This window comes from Uloborus diversus, chromosome 1 (genome assembly GCF_026930045.1).
Source record: "Uloborus diversus isolate 005 chromosome 1, Udiv.v.3.1, whole genome shotgun sequence".
NCBI classification, from domain to species: domain Eukaryota; kingdom Metazoa; phylum Arthropoda; class Arachnida; order Araneae; family Uloboridae; genus Uloborus; species Uloborus diversus.
In genome coordinates, this window is record NC_072731.1 from 14,347,900 (window position 1) to 14,368,625 (window position 20,726).

At 35.5% G+C, this 20,726-nt stretch overlaps 1 protein-coding gene across 1 annotated transcript; it reads left to right on the forward strand.

Moving 5' to 3' along the window:
* The first annotated feature begins 3,765 nt into the window (after positions 1-3,765).
* On the forward strand, positions 3,766-19,528 carry LOC129234302 (uncharacterized). The gene is made up of 3 exons (XM_054868297.1): positions 3,766-3,879; positions 18,073-18,338; positions 19,411-19,528. The coding sequence occupies exons 1-3, from the start codon at positions 3,829-3,831 to the stop codon at positions 19,526-19,528; spliced, it is 435 nt and encodes a 144-aa protein (XP_054724272.1). The 5' UTR covers positions 3,766-3,828.
* Positions 19,529-20,726: the final 1,198 nt, after the last annotated feature.

Sequence of the window (20,726 nt, forward strand, 5' to 3'; positions counted from 1 at the left end):
GAAAAAGTTCCTAAAATTGCGATATTTGACGTCAATTTCGAAAATTTCTCAATGTACCTTGAATATACTTGACTCGTTTGTCCTAAAGATTAACTAAAAATATTTTTCATACGCCAATTTCGATAATTTTCTTGGAGGAATCCTCCTCCCCTGAACCCCTGACACCTCCCCCCATGCTTCCCCTTCCTCCGTCCCTTCTCTGATGTCACCGAAGAAAGATTAGAAAGAAAGATTATAAAATGCGTTTTTACGACTAGTAAATTTTGGTATCTATTACTTTCTTCAAAGATATTAATTGTACCTAAGGAGTTTCTTACTATAAAAAATTTCTTCCTTTTTATAAGATCATTCTTCTGTTTCCCCCTCCACCTTTTTTAAATTCGAACTTGGCATAGAAATTTAAAGAAAGATTTATATAGACGTTAAAGATTAGTCAAAATATGCAAATTACTCTTGAGGGGCGGCATATTAGATCTTTGCACACGGGCAGCCGACATCCTAGGATCGGCCCTGGGAGCTTTGTCAATTCGGATAGACCGTAACCAAACTGAAGCCGATTCACTTAATAAACACGCTCAGTCAATCCTTAAACTGGTAGTTAAAAATATTTTTCACACTAGTAATAAGTCTGCATTCGTGCACCTTGTAGCAATACAGGAAACTTTTTTTCAAAGATCTTTCATTTTACAGGAAAAGATGAAAACCTATGAAATCCCGAAACGTTCCACGGAAATAAATAGTAGCTTTTCGAAATTTTTTAGTGTAGAATAAAAAAAAAATATATATATATATATATATATATATATATATATATTAGGGTGGTCCTTATTTTTGAAGCTGCAGATATTTTACGCGACGCCCCCTCAATTTGTTCCATTGTACAAATAAATGATCCTTGCAAAATTTTAAGTCAATCCATGAATATTAACACGTGCCCCTGGGGCCCCCTTCTTTGAGTTTCGAAGAAAAAATTGCGGATTTTCACATTTTTTATGAAAAAATATTCTAACGTTTTATATTTAAAGTAATTTTGAACCTCAATAGGTGCTGCTACTTCCAGATCGACCATTCTCTCACTTTCATTCTGTAAAATTTAACATGTTACAGAGAATAAAATGTACACCAATGGCTTTGGGTCAAGCGTACCGCTCTTCTGCGTTTGCTCCAACCAAGCGGCAGGGGAACGTTTCTTCCCATCAAGATGGACACAAGGGATTCTATAGGCCACTAATTAATGGCCTAGGCCATTAATGAACGATATTTGACAACAACAAATTGCCTCCACTAGGTTTTGGGAGGTTTCACTGGGATACAAAGCTACATCCCGATGTAACTGGAAAAAGAATGCCGACAGAATTACCGTGATAGCTTCATTCCTAATATTGAACAGCTACTCGGAATTCCTTAGATATTTCTTCAGTTGTATATGATATCTAGATGATAGCGCTTTATTTGCTAACTGTTCTAGCTGTAATGTTTCATACAACTACTTGCAGTAACAACCGTATAAATTGTGCATGCAATTTTTTAGAGCAAAAACTGAACAGTGATATATTACATTTTGATTGCCATCATCATGCACTTGAAATCGTACTGCAGAGTGTGTCCTTAAAGAGGTTCTTGCCTTTCTTTGTTCTAGATAAGATATTCAATTATTTAAGCGCTTCAAAATTTTGTGGAAGATCTCCATCATTCAGAACTTATAACATTTCAATCAAGTACACATACCACATAAATTCTAAAAGACGAAGTTGATGACATATTATTGTTTGTAAAAAGCGGAATTGAGAAAGATTACAGAGAATTCTCATAACTTGTAATAATATTTCCTGGTGAAATTCCTCCTACAGGGATATGTTTTCGGCAACCTGGAGCTTATCCCTGAGCCACATGAGTGGCAAAAGAAATTTTTGTTTGAAAATTTTTTTATTTGGGAAACAATTTAAATTGACCTTACATGAAAAGAAAGCCCTTCAATACTATTTTACAATTAAATGCTGTATGAAGATATGGTTTTTTGCAGCAATCCAATCGAGGCTCCTTTGAATAATATAATATGTCTGAAAAACTAGCAGCGTACAAAATGACAACAAACATGCAGCAGACTCAGTGATTGGAAAATTCATAAATCACTTATGGTATCATTTATGGTAGTTGTATCATTCACTTGTATCATCAAAATTGTGAATGATACAACTGACAGAGGAGTACAGTTAATCGAAGACTTTAACAACTAATTTACCAAATATGAGTCACAAAGCAATTTATTCAGACCGTCCAAGACTATCGGGAAAAAGTACACACTATCGAGATATATTGAGAAAAGCGTACGATTAAGGAAAGTTTCTAAAGCATTATTTCATTCTTATTCAACGTAAAATCTTTAGATGATATAAAGTAATTAAAAAGATTAATTTTAGCGCTACCTCACTTTAAAAATATTTTGAAAACCTAGGAGAAACGATGTACTGGGTCTGAAGTAAAATCTCGAAGATTTGTGGGAAAATTATCAAAAGTTTTAAAGTTCAACGGCCTAGGGGCACGTGTTATTATTGACCGATCGAGTTCAAATTTTACACACGTTACTTTTTACTATAGTGTCACAAAACTAGGGGGCGTCACTAGTTGAATTCCGAAAAAAAAATTTTCTTACATAAATAAGGACCACCCTAATATATATATATATATATATATATATATATATATATATATATATATATATATATATATATATATATATATATATATATATTATTTTAAAGATTTTCGTTTTCAAATTTACTTGAGTTGAAACTTTTTGAAATTCAAATTTTGTTACCTATCCTTGCTTAAGAAAAAAAGGTAATGACTTTAGTTTTAATATAGTATATGTATTGCGCATAAAGAGAGAATAGTTTATATTTATCCTTATATGTTTTAAATATTGCAAGCTCGTGTGCTCGAATTTAAAAACGATTCTGAACAAGTATAGTGAAAAGGAAAAAAAAGGGCTTTTGAAAATTCTTTGAAACTTATGACTTGGTTAGAACTAAAGAAATCTCAAAAACTTGCATTATTTGAAAAATTTAAAATGTGCAAAATCCACAACTGCACGCTTTTTTAAGTTCAGCTTTGAAATTATTTTTTTTAAAGTTTATGAAAAAGCTAACTTTAAAAATGACTCTTATTTTCATTGTTTCTGGCAACAATTAAAAAGCGGAATTAAAGCACGGGTATTATTACAGAGAAAGCAAGCTAAGATAACTTCATAATAATATACTTCAAAAAATAAAACAGACGAAAACTAAACGTAAAGAATTGTCTTAATTTTGCAGCAAAATCAAACTTTGTCAAACATACTCATACGATATGATTATTCATATCGATAAAATATTTCCAATCGATAAAGAAAACTTTTTACTCTAGTCGTGAGGAGTAGCATACACCTTTAATTCGCAGATCATCTAGCGAAAGAGTGGAGGAATAAAAAAAAGGATAGAGGGAAAGAGAGAAAGAAAGAGAGCTCTAGCGTGTGTCAGATCTTGCATGTTAATATCCGGAAAGGCGCAGACACGATTATTTCTCCCCTATTTATCCGGCAGTTTTCATCCGGTCGTGGTGCGCATGTTCCGTGCGGATTGCGTGAGAGCAATCCCTCTCTTCGCTAAGGAGAAGCGGGAGCGATCGGGAAAAGGGAAGAGGGGGAGGGGAAAGTCTCCGATGGAGGGATGCGGTTGAGAACCCCACTAGGGGTCGCGACAGTCGCCGGGATGGAGATGCTGCGGCAGGAATTTTTCTTCCGTCCCCCGGGCCCCTTTTGACATCGGTGAAGGGGGCCCCCGAGGCATCATGGCCGAAGACCGGCAATTGCCCAACATCCAAGAGGATTGCCTCCTCAAGGTAAGTGGATTCGATTCTTCCCCGCTTCCAGTCGATTCAGTCCAGATTTCAGATCAGGCGAACCCAAATAACATCAGATAAATAGCTGCGATCGTGGAAAATCCCCCCCCCCCCCGGCTCTCGGTATTTTCGCATGAAAATTCATTTGGATATTGTAGAGAAACTCTCTTAATTCTCGCTTCTAGCGAAAGCTTTTATGTTTTCCTACTTTCTTTAGGCTTAACAAACCGGGAATTCCGACCCCCTTTTCGGTGGTTACGTCCCAAAGGATGCTTAACCGCAAAATGTGTGGATTAGGCATCATCCGGTTACGGTTGGAGATGATTAAAAACTCAACCTTGACCGAGATTCTAGTCGGCCGTGCTCATTTACGTATAGAAAACAGCATAATACAGATATCGAGAAGTGGAATTCCGCATTTCTAGTTGTAAATATTATTTCGCAGTAATATGGCAGAACCTCGATGCTACTACTATTTATTGAAAATTGAAGATTTTATTTATCAGTCAAAAAGCATTTATTTAAAAAAAAAACCTTGATCTTCATTATTAAGTTATTTCAACATGAAAAGACTTGATTTCAAATATTCTGCTTACATAGTTTAATACGATAATAAAAATTAAAATATTATTTCTCATTGGAAAATTGGGAGAAAGCATGAATCTATTACATAGTTTTATTGATTTAATTTAGAAAATAAATGCACTAATATGTATATTTTTTAAGATTTAAGAATACAATTAAGAATAATGGACTCATGAAATGAAAGGTGTGATAGTATGGTATTTGATTTTGATTTTCTTTTAAATAAATAAATAATATTAAAAAAATAAACATGAATAAATAAATCCCTAAGTCCTTTCAGATCAGGCGGATCCAAATAACATCAGAATATCTAAATAGCTGCGATCGTGGAAACCCCCCCCCCCTCCCCCCGGCTCTCGGTATTTCCGCATGAAAATTCATTTGGATATTGTAGAGAAACTCTCTTAAGTACTTCTCTCTTTGCGTTCTTATACATAGCTCAATATTTATAACAATCTAAATTATCGTTACTTTTGACAACTACTGCCTTTCCTTCTATAAATACTTGTTCCAAAGAAGTGCCTTTTCCAAAAGCTACTAATCATATGGTACAGTAAAGACACAATTTTCATGAAAGATTGAAGAATAATACGATTTTTAAAAGATTACTAAATCGAAGAGTTTCATATCAAAGCCAGCTTAATTTATTTTTGAAAATTTTAGAGGAGACACAAAAAAACAAGTGCCCACTTAACTATCCCAAAAGATATTTTTCAGCTTGAAAAACATTCAGTGTAGGACTTCATTTTTGTTTTATTTTTTGAGTGAGCAGTATTGTCTCATTATTTACGGATAAAAAGATAAAAACAATTTGGTTGGAGCTGGTTTTGAAATAAATAGACCTTATTTTACATTTATTTTTTAGCTTCCTATTTAAATTCCAATTAAACTCATATGCTCTCTCACTTTTATGCCATGCAGTGGCGGATACAAGGGGGGTTGGATCATGGGGGTCATGACCCCCCCCCCCCAAACCGCAACAGTATTTGAATGTTTGCTCGAAAAAACAAAAAAATTGATCGAAACCCTAAGAAGTGGATGCATGGAGGGGGGGGGGGGTATCATGAGGTTCATGCCCTCCCCCTCCCCCATCAAAATCTGCGACAGTACTTTGTAATCTATTTCAAGGTCCATTGCATTTGAGTAGTGTAAATGACTGCTTGAAAAAAAAAGAAAGAAAAGCCGGACCGAAACCATAACAAGAAACAGTAAATAGTTCTCAATTTTTTTTTTGGGGGGGGGCAGGGGGGTATTAACTGTCACTTTTCTATTTATAGCATATGCATTTAAAATATGTAGACAGTAAAAATAACTTTTCTTGAAACAATTAGTCCGCGGCGCTGGGTTCAGGAGCCAGTATAATGAAAAGTTACAAAGAAGTGTCTGACGCCCCATCGCTTTTTATGCAACAAATTTAATCAACGATAATTTTTGTAAAACCATATCCAAAACTTCAGGCATCGCTTCAAACGATAAAAAATTTGAGTGTGCATATGTTCTTTAATGTAAAGTCTCTGTAGATTATTATTTCTTTCTGTTGTAATTTTTAGATAGTTTCGTTTTTAGTCGTGCTGAGTTTATTATTTTTAAATGTGCTGTAAATAGTTTATTAGTTTAAATCAGTGTTTAGGATTTAGTATCGTGCAAGAAATGTAAAATTTGAGTGTCGTGTTAGCGCAAAACCTCATTATACAAACGTTCTCGTAAACTAACCCACCGTACTAGATGGAAACCCTGTTGAAAAAAGCCGCGTTTGCTAGAAAAGAACTGCATATAACAGGGGTTCGCATTTTCCGACTTACGGCACCCTTTGATGAATTATGATTTTTCCACGGCACCCTAATCTATTTTAATTATACATGCATATTGAAAACATGGACAGCTCGCGGCACCCCTCGTCCCTCCTTGCGGCAACCCAGGGTGCCACACGGCACCCACTTAGGCAAACCCTGACCTATAACAAAAACAATGAAGCGTTTTCGGGAGACAAAGCAGTGTAGTCTCTTTTTTTTTTGGATTGTTGAAAAAACTCAGGAACTCAAAACTGAAGGAAACATATTAGTCCAGTCAATGAACACATTGTAGCGTGCATGGAATATGCGATAATTTTTGACTTCAGAATATTGTTAGGGGTAGTTAGTAAGTAAACATAAAAGTCCCCGACCCTGGGGGGTGAGTTAAAGGTGGGAGGGAGGGGGGAAGAAAATTTTGGGTCTTTCGAGAAAATGTCGGAAACGGTGGAAAAAATGCGTTTAAAATAAAAATTCAAGCTAAATAAAGTTACTATAAAACTGTTTCTACACATATTTGTCAAATTTCCAATAATTTTTTTGGTATATGTTATGAAAAATCGATGATTTTCGGAAAAATTCTCTCTTCACTTTTTTTTCAACATTTTTAACCCTCTACCCCCCTCCCCCCTCCCTTTGTCACAAAGTTCGTTTTACAAGTTACTTTTCATAAACATATTCGTATTAAAAAATGCTTGATGTCACACTTCTTACGCTTTCCTTCCCCCTTGTTACAAAGTCGCAATTTCACGACCCCCTCCCCCCACACACCTTAACCATCATTTGTGTTGTAGTAATCCACAGATACTTCTTTATTGTCCATCAGGGTTGTCGAATTCATTGAAGAAAGAGGAAGTGCGCGATCCTTTCGAGTCGGTTTGAAATTTGTGAATGGCAAGTGTTCCATTTTTTGCCATGAAAGTGCGTGTTTGAAATTCTGTAACTTTTGATTGGTTGAATAAAATATAGCAAAATAGCATATCAAATTGAAGAAAATTTAAAGCTCTACAGTTTTGTCACTGGCAACTTTCATGAATACTTATCCTAGGAGGGACTAGGAGCAAATGTTTGACAAAAAGAGAGAATTTTTCCGAAAATCATCGATTTTTCATAACATATACCCGGAAAATTATTGGAAATTTGACACATATGTGTAGAAACAGTTTCATAGTAAATTTATTTAGCTTCATTTTTTATTTTAAACGCATTTTTTTCACCGTTTCCGACATTTTCTCGAAGGACCCAAAATTTTCTTCCCCCCTCCCTCCCACCTTTAGCTCACCCCCAGGGTCGGGGACTTTTAGTATGTTTACTTACTAACTACCCCCAACAATATTCTGAAGTCAAAAATTATCGCATATTCCATGCACGCTACACCCCTGTTTTGAGCACTCACTGACTGCACTATATCTGGAGTTCTTGTATCAGATTTATACTGCGACGTCTTTGTCAACCTCCAATTTTCTACAGTTGGAATTAATCAGTCGATGAGTTAGATTTTCGCCACATTTTTTACTATTGATTTAAGTGATGTTTTACTATAACTTAAAGTGATGTTATTTTTCTGCATACAAGATGTGTCGAGTATCATGCAAATTAATAATCAAAGATGGATATGTGTCGAGTATTATGCAAATATTGCATCAACCAGGGGTTTTGTGATTCAAAATTTCCGAACAGTTTGAGTTGTAGTTTCCGAAAATCTTCGGCTTACATTCTAAAGTTGAAAAATTATTTTAAAAGAAAACTTTTAAAATGATTTTTATCAATAATTTCGATGATTTTTGTAAGCATATTTGATGAGCTTTTATGATTTTAATGATTTTTGTTTGTATATCTGAAGAGTTTTTACGGGGAGGGGGGGTGTTGTTCGTAGAAGAAAATTTTTGTACGCAAGACTACGTTCATGATCATGACCCCCCCCCCCCCCCCCCCCTAAAATGGATTCCTGTATCCGCTCCTGATGCCATGTACTATGCTGTGTAATCAAAAAAAGTCAGTGGATTAAGTAATTTCTTAGGGTAAAGTTGTTGATGTCATCCGTACGTTTCTACGGTGGTAAAAGCATCGATTTGGGCTAGTTTTGTAGTAAAACGGGTTTTTGTTCTGATCAAGAGGGATTCGTCGCAAATCGTTTTGTGGCATCATAGTATATACAATGAAGTATCAAATAATAATAATAGTAATAGTATTAAAAAAACATTTCAAAATCCATGGATTAGGGTGGTTTTGATACTAAGCGACTCAATTGTGAACATTTAAATAGAGATGCCTCGGCAGTTAATTGGATATAATCGACCTCTTTTTGTCGATCAACCATCAGAAATTTTTTTAAATTAAAATAAATGTAAGTATGCCTAGAACAAGGAACTATGCCGAATGAATTCACAAACAATAAATAAATGTAATATTTTTTATTGCTTAAAAAGAAAAGATAGGTAGTTGTGAGATGGTTATATGCAGGTCTTTCTCTGCCTCCCCTCAAACTTTTGAGAAAATATTTCTACTCGGAAAAGTTTTTGTTTTACACATTACTAAAACAAACCATTGTTTAGTTTGTTTTAAACGTGCTACATTACTATTCAATAAAAATGTTATTATTGTTTAATATGTTATGATTTTTCAAAATACGCTTTAAATTTCATCTCTATAGGAACTTAAACTGAACGCAATGTATTTTTTTTTTCAATTCAATTCTTTTTACGGCTACCTTGTCCCTTGTCTCTTGCATAGTGCTATAAGATTACTAGGAGCCAGAAGTACATTTCAGGGGTCTTTAGGGGTTATGAGAAGCTCAACTATAGGCTCAAAATATTTTGGGATGCTGAAAATTTCACACCTTAAATAGGGGGGGGGGGAACTGCAGTACTAGTAAAAAATCTCTGGAAAACTGGACTTTTATATCTTTTTGTAGTACTGTTACAGCTTATTCTTGATGATAGTCGATTTTTCAAGTCGCACATCCTCTTATATTTTTTCTTCAATGTCAAAACAGTTGTAAAAAAAGTTTCATATAATTTGAACAACTGCAACCAGTGCCGACTTGCGTCTGAAAGTGTGAACCAGCACTTGTATACTAGACTGGATCGAAAAAAAAAACTTTTTTTAGAAACTCTAAATTTTATGTTGATAAAATGTTGCCACTATACCCCACATGTACCACAAAAACATTTTTTCAAAGTAAAAAACATTTAGGTATCCCACACTAGCCCTAAAATTTCTAATTTTCATCAAAAAAACTCGATACATACATGTATTGAAAAACAAAAGTAAAAGTTTAACTTACATTTTTTATTTTAAATGTATTAATTTTCAATTATTAATTTGCAAATGTTGATTTGAAAGTGTGTTCGCTAATAACTTTTGAACTTGATATTTTATTTAAACTTATATGTAGTTTTGTAGAAGATAAATACGAAAAAAAAAATCTTTTTTTTTGAAGTAAAATATAAGCTTTATGCCCCCTGCTGGACTTCTAAATATTTTTCAATTTGGATAAATATTTTAGTCGCTCATGTGGGGCAAAAGGGGATACATTTTATATACTTTATCTACATAAAATTTCAAACTTTCCAAAAAAGGTTTTTTTTTTTTTTCCCCGATTCTACCTTACACAGTGCTGGTTTACACTTTCAGACGCAAGTCGGCACGAGTTACTGTTGTTCAAATTATATAAAAAAGTTCTCACAATTGGTTCTACATTAAAGGGGGGGGGGAAGGAGGGCGTGCAACTTGAAAAATTGAATTTCCTTATTTTTCGGACACTCTAATACGTACGTGCGTAGGGTAACGGCACCAGTAACAGACAAGGGTCCAGTAACAGACAGTAGTAGGTTTGGATTTAAAAAATAGGAAGTTTAGGCGGGTAAAACTGATGTTGTTGTGGCCCATGAATACGGTGCAACCATCTAGTGTCACAAGAGTGAATTTTATGAGCAAGTTGGTATTTACAAGGCAGTGGTGGAAGGTTGAAAGCAGCCCCCACGAGGTCAGCTGGTGTTTCAAGTTTATTTAAATTTAATAAGGCTTCAGCTCTAAAAATAAAGAACTGTTGCAGATTTTGAAGACATGAAGGGAATTTTGTCCATTAGTCATCCTTTCCCCATTTTATCTGTTACTAGGTATTATCAGAATGGTCGGTGTCTGTTACTGGGGGTCGGACCTTTTTTTTCGAAATTGAGCAAATAAAAATATAATTAACTAATTCAGAAGGTCCAGAAGCAGCCAAATGTTAGATGATGTGCAGTTGCATAACTGAAAAATAGTTTAAAAAGTCTAAATGCATTAAAAGGGTTAGGAATTTGAGTTGACCTTAGAGCGATGTCTTAAGCATGTCTGTTACTGGTGCCGTTACCCTAGCTCGTGTAATTTCAAAATGGTTATCTGTAGAAATTTCGTATGAAAGATACTGTACAACGTCCAGCTGTACATTTCTATACTATTCTTTACTTTCGTTTTTTCTTTCTCTTTTTCTTTTATGGTTGTAGTCGGAGAACTCTTTATCCTCCCTAAGAGCTCTTCACTGGGAAAAATCAATGCTAATTTCAAGGCGCTCTTCGTGTCACGATAATTTCCTTCTAAGGCTAGGCCATTTCTATATTTGGACAGTCTATCGAGTTGAATAAACTTCTGCCTAGGTGCCTAGATATAACTTAAACCAAAATGTATATTCACATTATAGGGCATGATCTTTACTAGTAATAAAGCTGAAAGTCTCTCTGTCCGGAGGATGTCTGGATGTCTGTAGGATGTCTGTGACGCGCTTAGCGCCTAGACCGTTCGGTAGATTTTCATGAAATTTGGCACAAAGTTAGTTTGTAGCATGGGGGTGTGCACCTCGAAGCGATTTTTCAAAAATTCGATGTGGTTCTTTTTCTGTTCCAATTTTAAGAACAAAACAATCCTAAGATGGACGAGTAAATTACGAAATTATCATAACGTGGAACCGTAACTTGGGCACAAGTCAATTGGCGAGATACGAAATTATCATAGCGTGGAACCATAACATGGGTACAAGCCAATTGGCGAGAAAATTCATCATACATTATTTGTAAATATACAGGCGAACCAAAAGACCTTTTATTTTTTTCTATTACGGGCAAAGCCGTGCGAGCACCACTAGTATCAAATCAAAAGTTATCAAATGGGAAAGTATTAAAACGATTACAAAAAAAAAAAAAAACAACTTGAGACAAAACGTTACAACATAAAGCGTAAAAATTACCTCGTATAACTCGTATGCCCGTAAACCCCTTTTCCCCTCATAATTACTACAATTTCCACCGACCATAATGACCCTTTTTCATTTGCGAAAGTAGCAGACTCCTCAAAGAGGTATTAACATTAATGAGTTTTTGTAAAAGATAATAACTTATTTTACTCTGACGAACTATCAGAAAAAGCATTTATTCGAATGCTTACAGTTTCGTTGGAGCGTTTACAAATTTAGCTCCCAAAAAAGATGTTTCGTTGTGCACAAAATATTATTTAAAAATTAGTCGTGTTTCAATAGTTTGGCTATCGTCTCTATTTACTTTTTTTTTAAACGAAAACTGTGAAGTCTTTTATCGTATTTCATTTTTCCACATGCAGTAGAACCTCGTTTTTCCGACCCTCATATATCAGGGTTTCCGGTTTATCCGGATTAAATTTCTGGAGTTTTAAGAAGTTTTACATTCACACAAATAACAGTTTAAATTATGAAAGCTGAGCTATCAGTGAGCAAAACATTTGCTTTTTATCTTGATTAAATGTAGGGGAATGTGGGGTAAAGTAAAACAGTTAAGACATCTTACCTTTTTCAAAATGAACAAATCGTAATTTTTTTCTGAAAATTACAGTACATAAAGAAAGAACAGTCTTTTGAAAGATAAAACTTTCATTGAAACTAATTCAATTTTCTTAGGGGCAAAGTGAGAAACAAAATATTTTTTGTTTGATTGTTGAAAATATTTTTGAACAAACAGAAGAGTAAATAAAAGGAAGAATTAAAAAATAATTTGAATTTTGACCTCTTGAACTCAAATTATGTTTTTCGCAATCACGAGTGTGTGTGTGTATGTAGGCATGTGTGTTTATGTGTGTGCGTGGGGTTATGTGTGTTTGTGTGTAGGGTTATGTGTATGTGTGTGTAGGCATGTGTGTTTGTGTCTGTTTGCAGGTATGAGTGTGTGGGTAGTTGTGTGTATGAGTGTTTGTGTGTGAGGGGGGGATGTGTATGTGTATGTAGGCATATGTGTTTGTGTCTGTGTGCAGGCATGAGTATGTGGGTAGTTGTGTGTGTATGTGTAGGTGTCTGTATGTGTGTGTATGTGTTTGAGTGTGTGTAGGTGTCTGTGTTTGCGTGTGTGTATGTGTTTGTGTATGTGTGTAGGTGTATGTATGTGTGTGTATGTACGTGCGTGTATGTATGCGTGTAAGTGTAGGATATTGACGCAACCTCGAGACGGTTTTCGCTAGAGGAGCAGCATCGTGAGGCGGCCGGTCGACGGTGATGCTGTAGAGGGTGCTGGCGGGAAAATAAAATGATAGCACATCAAAACAGTCAAATGAAAGCAATAAGCAATCGTGATTGCTCAGATAAATAAATAAATTAATGATGTGATTAATTAATACGTAATAAAAATAAATGAATGAATGAATTAGACATTACGTGATTGAATGAAACAAATGAATTATTAAATGAAGGAATTTAAATGAGTAAATTAATGTAAGAATACATAACTTGTTTAACAAATTATTGAATTATGTAAACGAAATGAATTATTTCACTTTGACCCACACGAAAATGATTGATTTTATAAAACATTTAAAATAGAAATAAGCTAAATATTAACCAAATGAGTACTGCACCAAATATTAGTAAGTCTCAATTAATATTTAAAATGTTAATAACACGAACCTGATTATTTTACAAGAATAAAAACAATTTTTGACTAACGACAAAATAATACAATAAAAGTAACAATTGTATTTTCGTATGCTTTGACCTTCAGAGGGAACTTTAGACTTCAGGTATTACTACATAGGTAAACTATTACCTGATAGGTAGAGCTAAAAAGGAAGTAAGTATTTTGTCATCTCACTTTGCCCCACATTCCTCTACTTTAATTTCATATGAAACTTAAGTTATTGAAGAGAACAAAAATTACACAAAATTTTAAAAGTTAATGCCAAACTTTTTTAAAATAGTGCCCTTTAAAAATGTTAAAAAAAATATGTTATGCATTTTAATGAGAAAAAAAAATCAGACTGGGACTTTGTATGATTCAGCAGTTGCAGCGAAAAATAACGGAAGGTTTTCAAATTTTTGCTAAAATTTGCTTTAAAATATTTTACACCAATTTAATGAGAGCTACAGATTTGTGTGATAGCTCATTTTAAAGAGAATTGCATTCAATTTAATTTGATCGATAACTTGAATAATTTTCGAAAGAAACATTTCCTTCACAAAATTTAAAACTTTAAAAGTAAAATATCTCCAGGATATTTTATATGCCTCTTAGTTGCTTCTTTCTTTCTTTCTTTCTTTTTTTTTTTTTGAAGAAGAAGAAATTGGTGATGGTCATATGACACTTACTTATTATACCTGCCTGCCTGATTTGAAATGGGTCGACTCTTAATTGAAATTTTGCTGCATTAATTTTACACCTCTTAGTTTTTTTAATGCTATAAAAATAAGTAAACTACTTTCAAGGTTTTCTAATCTTTACTAATAATTAATCTCAAAGGTTATCTGGATGTCTGGATCTCTCTGACGCGCATAGCGCATAAACCGTTAAGCCGATTTTCATGAAATTTGGTACAAAATTAGTTCGTAGCATAGGTAGGAGCACCTTAAAGCGATTTTTTTTTTTTTTTGAAAATTCGATTTTGTTTTTTTTCTATTCCAATTTTAATAACATTTTACCGAGCAAATTATCATAACATCAACGAGTAAATTACCATAACGTGGTCGAGTAGATTAAAATAAATTGGACGAGCAAATTATTGTAACGTGGACTAGAAAATTACCATAACAAGGGCTAGCAAATTAACACAGAAAATTGTCGAGAAATTTGTAAATATACAGGCGAACCAAATGACCTTTTAATTTTTCTACTAGGGGCAAAGCCGTGCGTGTACCGTTAGTATTGCTATAAGGTCAAGGCCCGACTAACAAAAATTGAGGCCCTAGGCTCACAATAAGTGGGAGGCCCTCTGAAGACTCTATAGCGAGATACAGTGACTGATTTATAAGTTTGAGGCTCGGCGGAATGCATTTTTGGCTCCTCTTTGTCTATCACAGAACTAAGTAAGTCATTTATCATGTGCATTTATGAATCTAATTCGGGGCCCCTCATAGTTTAGACAGGTTAAATTCACTGGTGGCAGAATGAATAAAAATTCTCCTCTAAAGATTTTTTTTCCTCTATTAACAAGTCATTACTTTTCTGACATTATTTTTAAAATACGTGTATTATTTGATAGTTGTAATGCTATACATAATTCTTCAAGTAATTTGGGGTCCCTTAGAAAAATGGGGCCCCAGGCGCAGGCCGAGTTGGCCTGTGGGGTAAACAGGCCCTGTATAAGGTGTGTAAAAGACGCGCTGATATTTTATGCTTATTAGTGCTTTGACAGAATTTATTCGGACGACTGAAAATTTCGCACGACTTTAAAATATTTTCTTCAAAATGCAGGAATATGTTAAACATTACTTGCGACTTCTTTCATGAAAGGGTTTCACTTACTTTTTGAAATAATGGGAGAAATTCGTCATTTTAACAGCTTGGCAATTGTCCAAGCCCTTCAGCAAAGCGTTGGATACGTTTTTATAATGTTGTAAAAGACAAAATGTGGCACTTTCTTGTCCCATACATCATACTTTAAAGAACGACAGATATTTTTGTCTATTCTGTAAATGGGCTACGTTTGTGATGAACGCCATTTTGATGACAATGGCTGAATGTACTTAAAATCCCTTGTTCCATTAAAAAAAAAAAGTATTTCAGACAAGAAGCACTTTTTAGCAGTGCATAAATAATAAGTGAATTTTCTCTACTTGGAAATTTTAGTTATTAAATTCTTGTTTTCGGTTTGCAGGCTTTAGTGGTGTTTTTTTTTTTCAAGTTCATTAAACAAAGAATCGAGTTCATACAAATCGTTGCAAAAAGACGAATGGGCGTATCCCGAAAAATCGAAAAATGAGTTATGACCATCACAGAAATGTCCAAAGTCGATTTTATAATATGACCAAAGACGTATATCTACAATAAATAGTAAAAAAATAATTTGAGTTTTGACCTCTTGAATTCAAATTATGTTTTTCGCAATCACGAGTGTGTGTGTGTGTATGTAGGCGTGTGTGTTTATGTGTGTGTGGGGGGGGGTATGTGCGTTTTTGTGTAGGGGGTATGTGTATGTGTGTGGGGGGTATGTGTGTTCGTGGGTAGGGGGTATGTGTATGTGTGTGTAGGCATGTGTGTTTATGTTTGTGTGCAGGTATGTGTGTGTGGGTACTTGTATGTGTGTGTAGGCATATGTGTTTGTGTCTGTGTGCAGGCATGAGTGTGTGGGTAGTTGTGTGTAGGTGTGTGTGTATGTGTAGGTGTCTATATGTATGCGCGTGTGTGTATGTGTTTGTGCATGTGTGTAGGCGTATGTATGTGTTTGTGTGTGTACGTGTGTGTATGTATGCGTGTAAGTGTAGGATATAGACGCAACCTGGAGACGGTATTCGCTAGAGGAGCAGCATCGTGAGGAGCCGATCGACGGTGATGCTGCAGAGGGTGCTGGCGGGAAAATAAAATGATATAGGACTTCAAAACAGTCAAGTGAAAGCAATAAGCAATCGTGATTGCTCAAAAAGTTGCATTCTCTCACACAGGTGGCGGTTCCCAAGCGATACAGTAAACTAGAAATCTTTAAATCGGTTTTCTGCAAAATACTTAAAAGTTTGATACGCTCATCCGGCTTTTTAGCGACGAAATGTATATGTAATATACCGACAGCCCGGGCCATGATGTCCAGAGATTGCAGTTTCGTGTTTGCTATGGATTCATCAGTTTAAAATAGTTGGTAACCGAGCTGGAGGCAGATGTCATCTCATTGAAGCTGAGAGTTCCAGAAAACTGGTAGCGGAGACAAATTTAAAAAATCCGCCAGAGTCCACAGCAGTAGTGCGGTTCAATTCGTGAATTGAAAACAACTGTTAGGAAATAAGGCGATAAATTTAATTCAGCTACCAGTTTGTTGGCCTTCTTAGCTTCAAAGGAATGACATCTGACATCTGACTCCAGTTGGGTTATTGACTATTCCATACTGATGAGAATACATAACAAGGACGAAACTGCAGCCTCTGGATTTCATAACCAGGTTGTGGGTACATTGCATATAGCTCTGCCTTAGCCCTGACTTAGGGGCAGTAACTTACTGCTTACCATTCAAATGTAGTTTAATGTATAAAGGGAAAAATACGAATTTACCATTAAAAGCATACTGATCAATTTCTCTCCTGTTAAGCAAATCTGTTGCTATAAGTGCTCAAAAACGAAAGCTGCATGGAAATTTCTGACCTCCCGATGATTAATATGCAGCCTCTTTAGATTCTTGACAGACAAAACGAATTTTCTTTTTAATTTTCCGGAAGTAGGGTCAATTAGGGACAAACATCGAAATCAACAAAGTTTCAATCGTTGAATTTCAGGAAAAAGTTTAACTTGAGACTTTTTGGGTGAATTCAGAGTTTTTTACTTATTTATCCAATCCTCTTTGCGGGCACCTGGTTATGAGAATTTTAACTTTATGACTGAGTGCACCAGTGCTCTGCCGATCTCCAGAAGTCTTCCACAACAACATAAAACATCTTAGAAATAGAATGTATAAAATCGGTTTGGATCAAAATGTAATGCATTCCCACGTTCACTTACCTATCAATTATCATGAGCTGGTTAAGGGTATTTTTTCTTGAATTAAAATCTATGTAGTGAGAATAGGCGTGTTAAAGCCAAATAACTTTTTCACTCTCCTCCCTTTTCTATTTCTGGTTGTCATGGTTATGGTACTACGAACTTTTCCTCTACATTGATTCTGCAATGCGTAACATTTGCAGAAGTAACGTGCGAAAAAAATTCTTAGCGTCGTAACCATGATAACTAGAAGGGGAAGAGTGAAAGTTATTTGGCCTTGACACACCAATTCTCATTACATAGACTAATGAGTCATTTTACATTAAATAGTGTTCTTGTCCTCTTAGTTTGCCTTTCTGCTTATTTTTCAAGTAACAGGCAATACTCACTCGCTCAACTACGCAGTTCTCAGGCTATAGATGGCCCTCAGGGGCCGTGGTGGCCAGATCGGTAAAGCATTAGACTTGGGGCCGGAGGGTTTCGGGTTCGATCCTCGCTGGTCGAAGATCCACCGTCGTCATTAATAGTGACTGGGTGACGTTAAATATGCTCGTGGTCACAATGTCCTCCAATTGAAACGATACCTCTGGGGGTGCCAGACAAGAAAGTTATTCAACTGCTGGTCTGGTTCTAAATTCTCGAACTGTCCATAGATGGCACCACCATCTACTGTGCTGTCTTCTGAAGGTAAGGCGCCTTGCACGTAGTTTGAGGACCGGAGGTCCCTTTGATAGTTGATGGATGGCCCTCAGAGGAGATTCGAATTGTTTCGGAGGAGGAATCAAAATCTATTGAGTTGAATTTGTCACTAAGTTTCTAAACTTCAAAACACTTCCGCAAGATTTTTATTAAACATTCCCAACATTCCCATTTCCTCAAATTTAAGATCAACATAAAGTTAACGAACACATTACTGCTTTCCCTTTCAGAGTCCCACGTCATCGCGCCGTGACCGGGTGTCCCGCCTAGGCCGAGCTTTCGTCAAACATCTACAATTCCACAAAGCCAGGCCTCTGGCTGCGTTGGCCTCGCTGACGCACAGACTGTCATCGTCAGCTTCTGGGGACAACCCGCGCAAGGGACTCACTCTTCTGGACAAGTCTTGCAGTCTGCCCGCCATTGCACCGCGGCTGCCAAGATCCAGGTCCAATCATCACAGGCAAACGAGCACGTCCGGAAGCAGCTCCTCTCTAGGGTAAGTTCTAGCCTACATTACGTTTAACGATATTAATATCATTTTTACTTGCAATAGCTTTACAATGACTTGGAACCATTGACATCAAATGAATTTTGAGGGAAGTTGTTGACTTTGAACTATTCGAGACATTATTCATTTCATGTATTATCGCGGACTTCGATGTCTCAAAAACGTCATTCATATTAAGTGTGTTTGTAGATTGATGTTTCAGAAAAGTCATTCATTTCTATAGAGTAAATAAACATACATGGAGAGGTCCCGTCTATGGTAAAAAGGAGATGAAATTGAAGCCGGAATTAAGGGATACAGCGGTGCAATGATGAGCGGGGTTATGATAACATGATCGCTTCGCGAGAATAGCTTTCATCAACCTTTCAAAGGGACCGTATAAAGTAGCTGGAGGATTGGTTTGCATTTTAATTCAGGTTTTAATGCAATTTCAAAAACGTGCTTCATAAACTTGCAACAATATTTAAGTTTAAATAAACAACCAATTGAGATTCAGTAATGGAATGTTTTGAATCAAGATGTATCTCAAGAAGCTAAGGATCTTGGGATACAGCGGTGCAACTTCCGGCTTCAATTTCTTAGTATAGCGGGGCCTCTTTATGTAACTTCTTTACTCTATGTTCATTTCAAGTATTATCCCAGACTTTAATGATTCATAGATGTCATACATTTCAACTGCTATTGTAGATTTCGATTTTACAACGATGCCATTCAACAGGGGCATCATTCATTTCAAGTGTCATTTTTGATTCAGGAACACCATTCATATCAGTGGTAGACTTTGATGTCTCAGAGATGTAACTTGTTTCAATTGTCATTGTAGACTTAGGTGTCTTAATGACACCATTCAACCGTTAGGTGTCCTAATGACATCATTCATTTCAAGTGCCATTTTAGATTCAAAGGACAAAGGCGTCATTCATATCAAGCTAGACTTAGCTCTTGTTGTTAGCTCTTGTCAGAGTTGATTACTTACTTTGTTTCACGAGTCATTGTAGACTTTGGGGCCTCAGAAACTTTATTCATTTCAAGTTCCATTGTAGATTTTGTTGTCTCAAAGACGTCATTCATTTAAAGTCCTGCTGTCGACTGTGACGTCTCAAAGATATAACTTGGCTCAAGCACGATTGTTGACTTTGATGTCTCAAAAACGCCGTTCAATTCAAGTACCATTGTAGACTTTGATATCTCAGAAACATCATTCATTTCAAGCGCCATTGTAGATTTAGAGACACCATTCACTTCAAGTGCCGTTGTATGCTTTGATGTTTCAGAGACGTAACTTGTTTCAAGGTCCATTGTAGATTTGGAGGACTCTGCACCATTACTTATTTCAAGTGCCATTGTAGACTTGGATGTCTCAGACGCATAACTTGTTTTAAGTGCTATTGTAGTTTTTGATGTCAATGAAAGTTCATTTGATTCAAGTGCCGTTGTAGACTATGAAGTCTCAGAGACGTAACTTGTGTGAAGTGCTACTTCAGTTTTTGATGTTTTTGAAACATGACAATGATGTCTTAAAGACCCCCATTCAATTCCTTTGCCAATGTAGACTTTGATGTCGCAGAGACGTTACTTTCTTCATGGGCTATTGCAGACTTTGATGTCTCAAAGATGTCATTCGTTTCAAATGTCATTGTATAGGGACATTTTCGAGATGTGAACATTTTATATGTCAGTACAGCCATTCAACGACGTCTTCAAGACGTCGTTGTAAGTCAAATGGTTAAGCTCTGCACGGAGAGTGCTGGTGAAAAGTAGCGGAAGAAGATCCCTTCTAACGTCTGTATAAAGCAGTATCACAAGTAGAACTTTTGGATCACTGAAGCAACTTTTTCCTTATTACTTTACACTGTCAATATCTTCCACGAAAAATCGTTAAAATTCGACTTATTGGCTCCTGCATAAATTTTGCTCGTAACGTTTTTACAACTACACTCGAAATTAGTCAACGTCGTGGAGCTTGATTTCATCAAGTTGTTAGTGGGTTTATTAGTGGCGGTCGAAGTTTCGTGGTCATGTCAAAAAGTGGAATACAACTCAATCATACATTTTCAAACCAATAATTATTGTAAAAAAATATTTTAGACAGAAAATATGGGCGTCGGCAAAATCATATACAGGGGCGCAAATCATTAAAAAAAAACCTAGTTTTTTATATTTTTTTTTCATTTTTATGTTTTACATTTGAATAAAAAATATTTTCTTTTTTTCTTTCTTTATTTATTTCAAATCAAATTCTGAGATGCATTTCCATAAAATTAATTTAATTTATAAGTTTTATTTCTTTGATCACAATATTTTTGTAATTCTTGTATTAAGGTCCATTGCGAAAAATGAATTTAATATCACTTATTTTAAATCAGTTATTCTTTT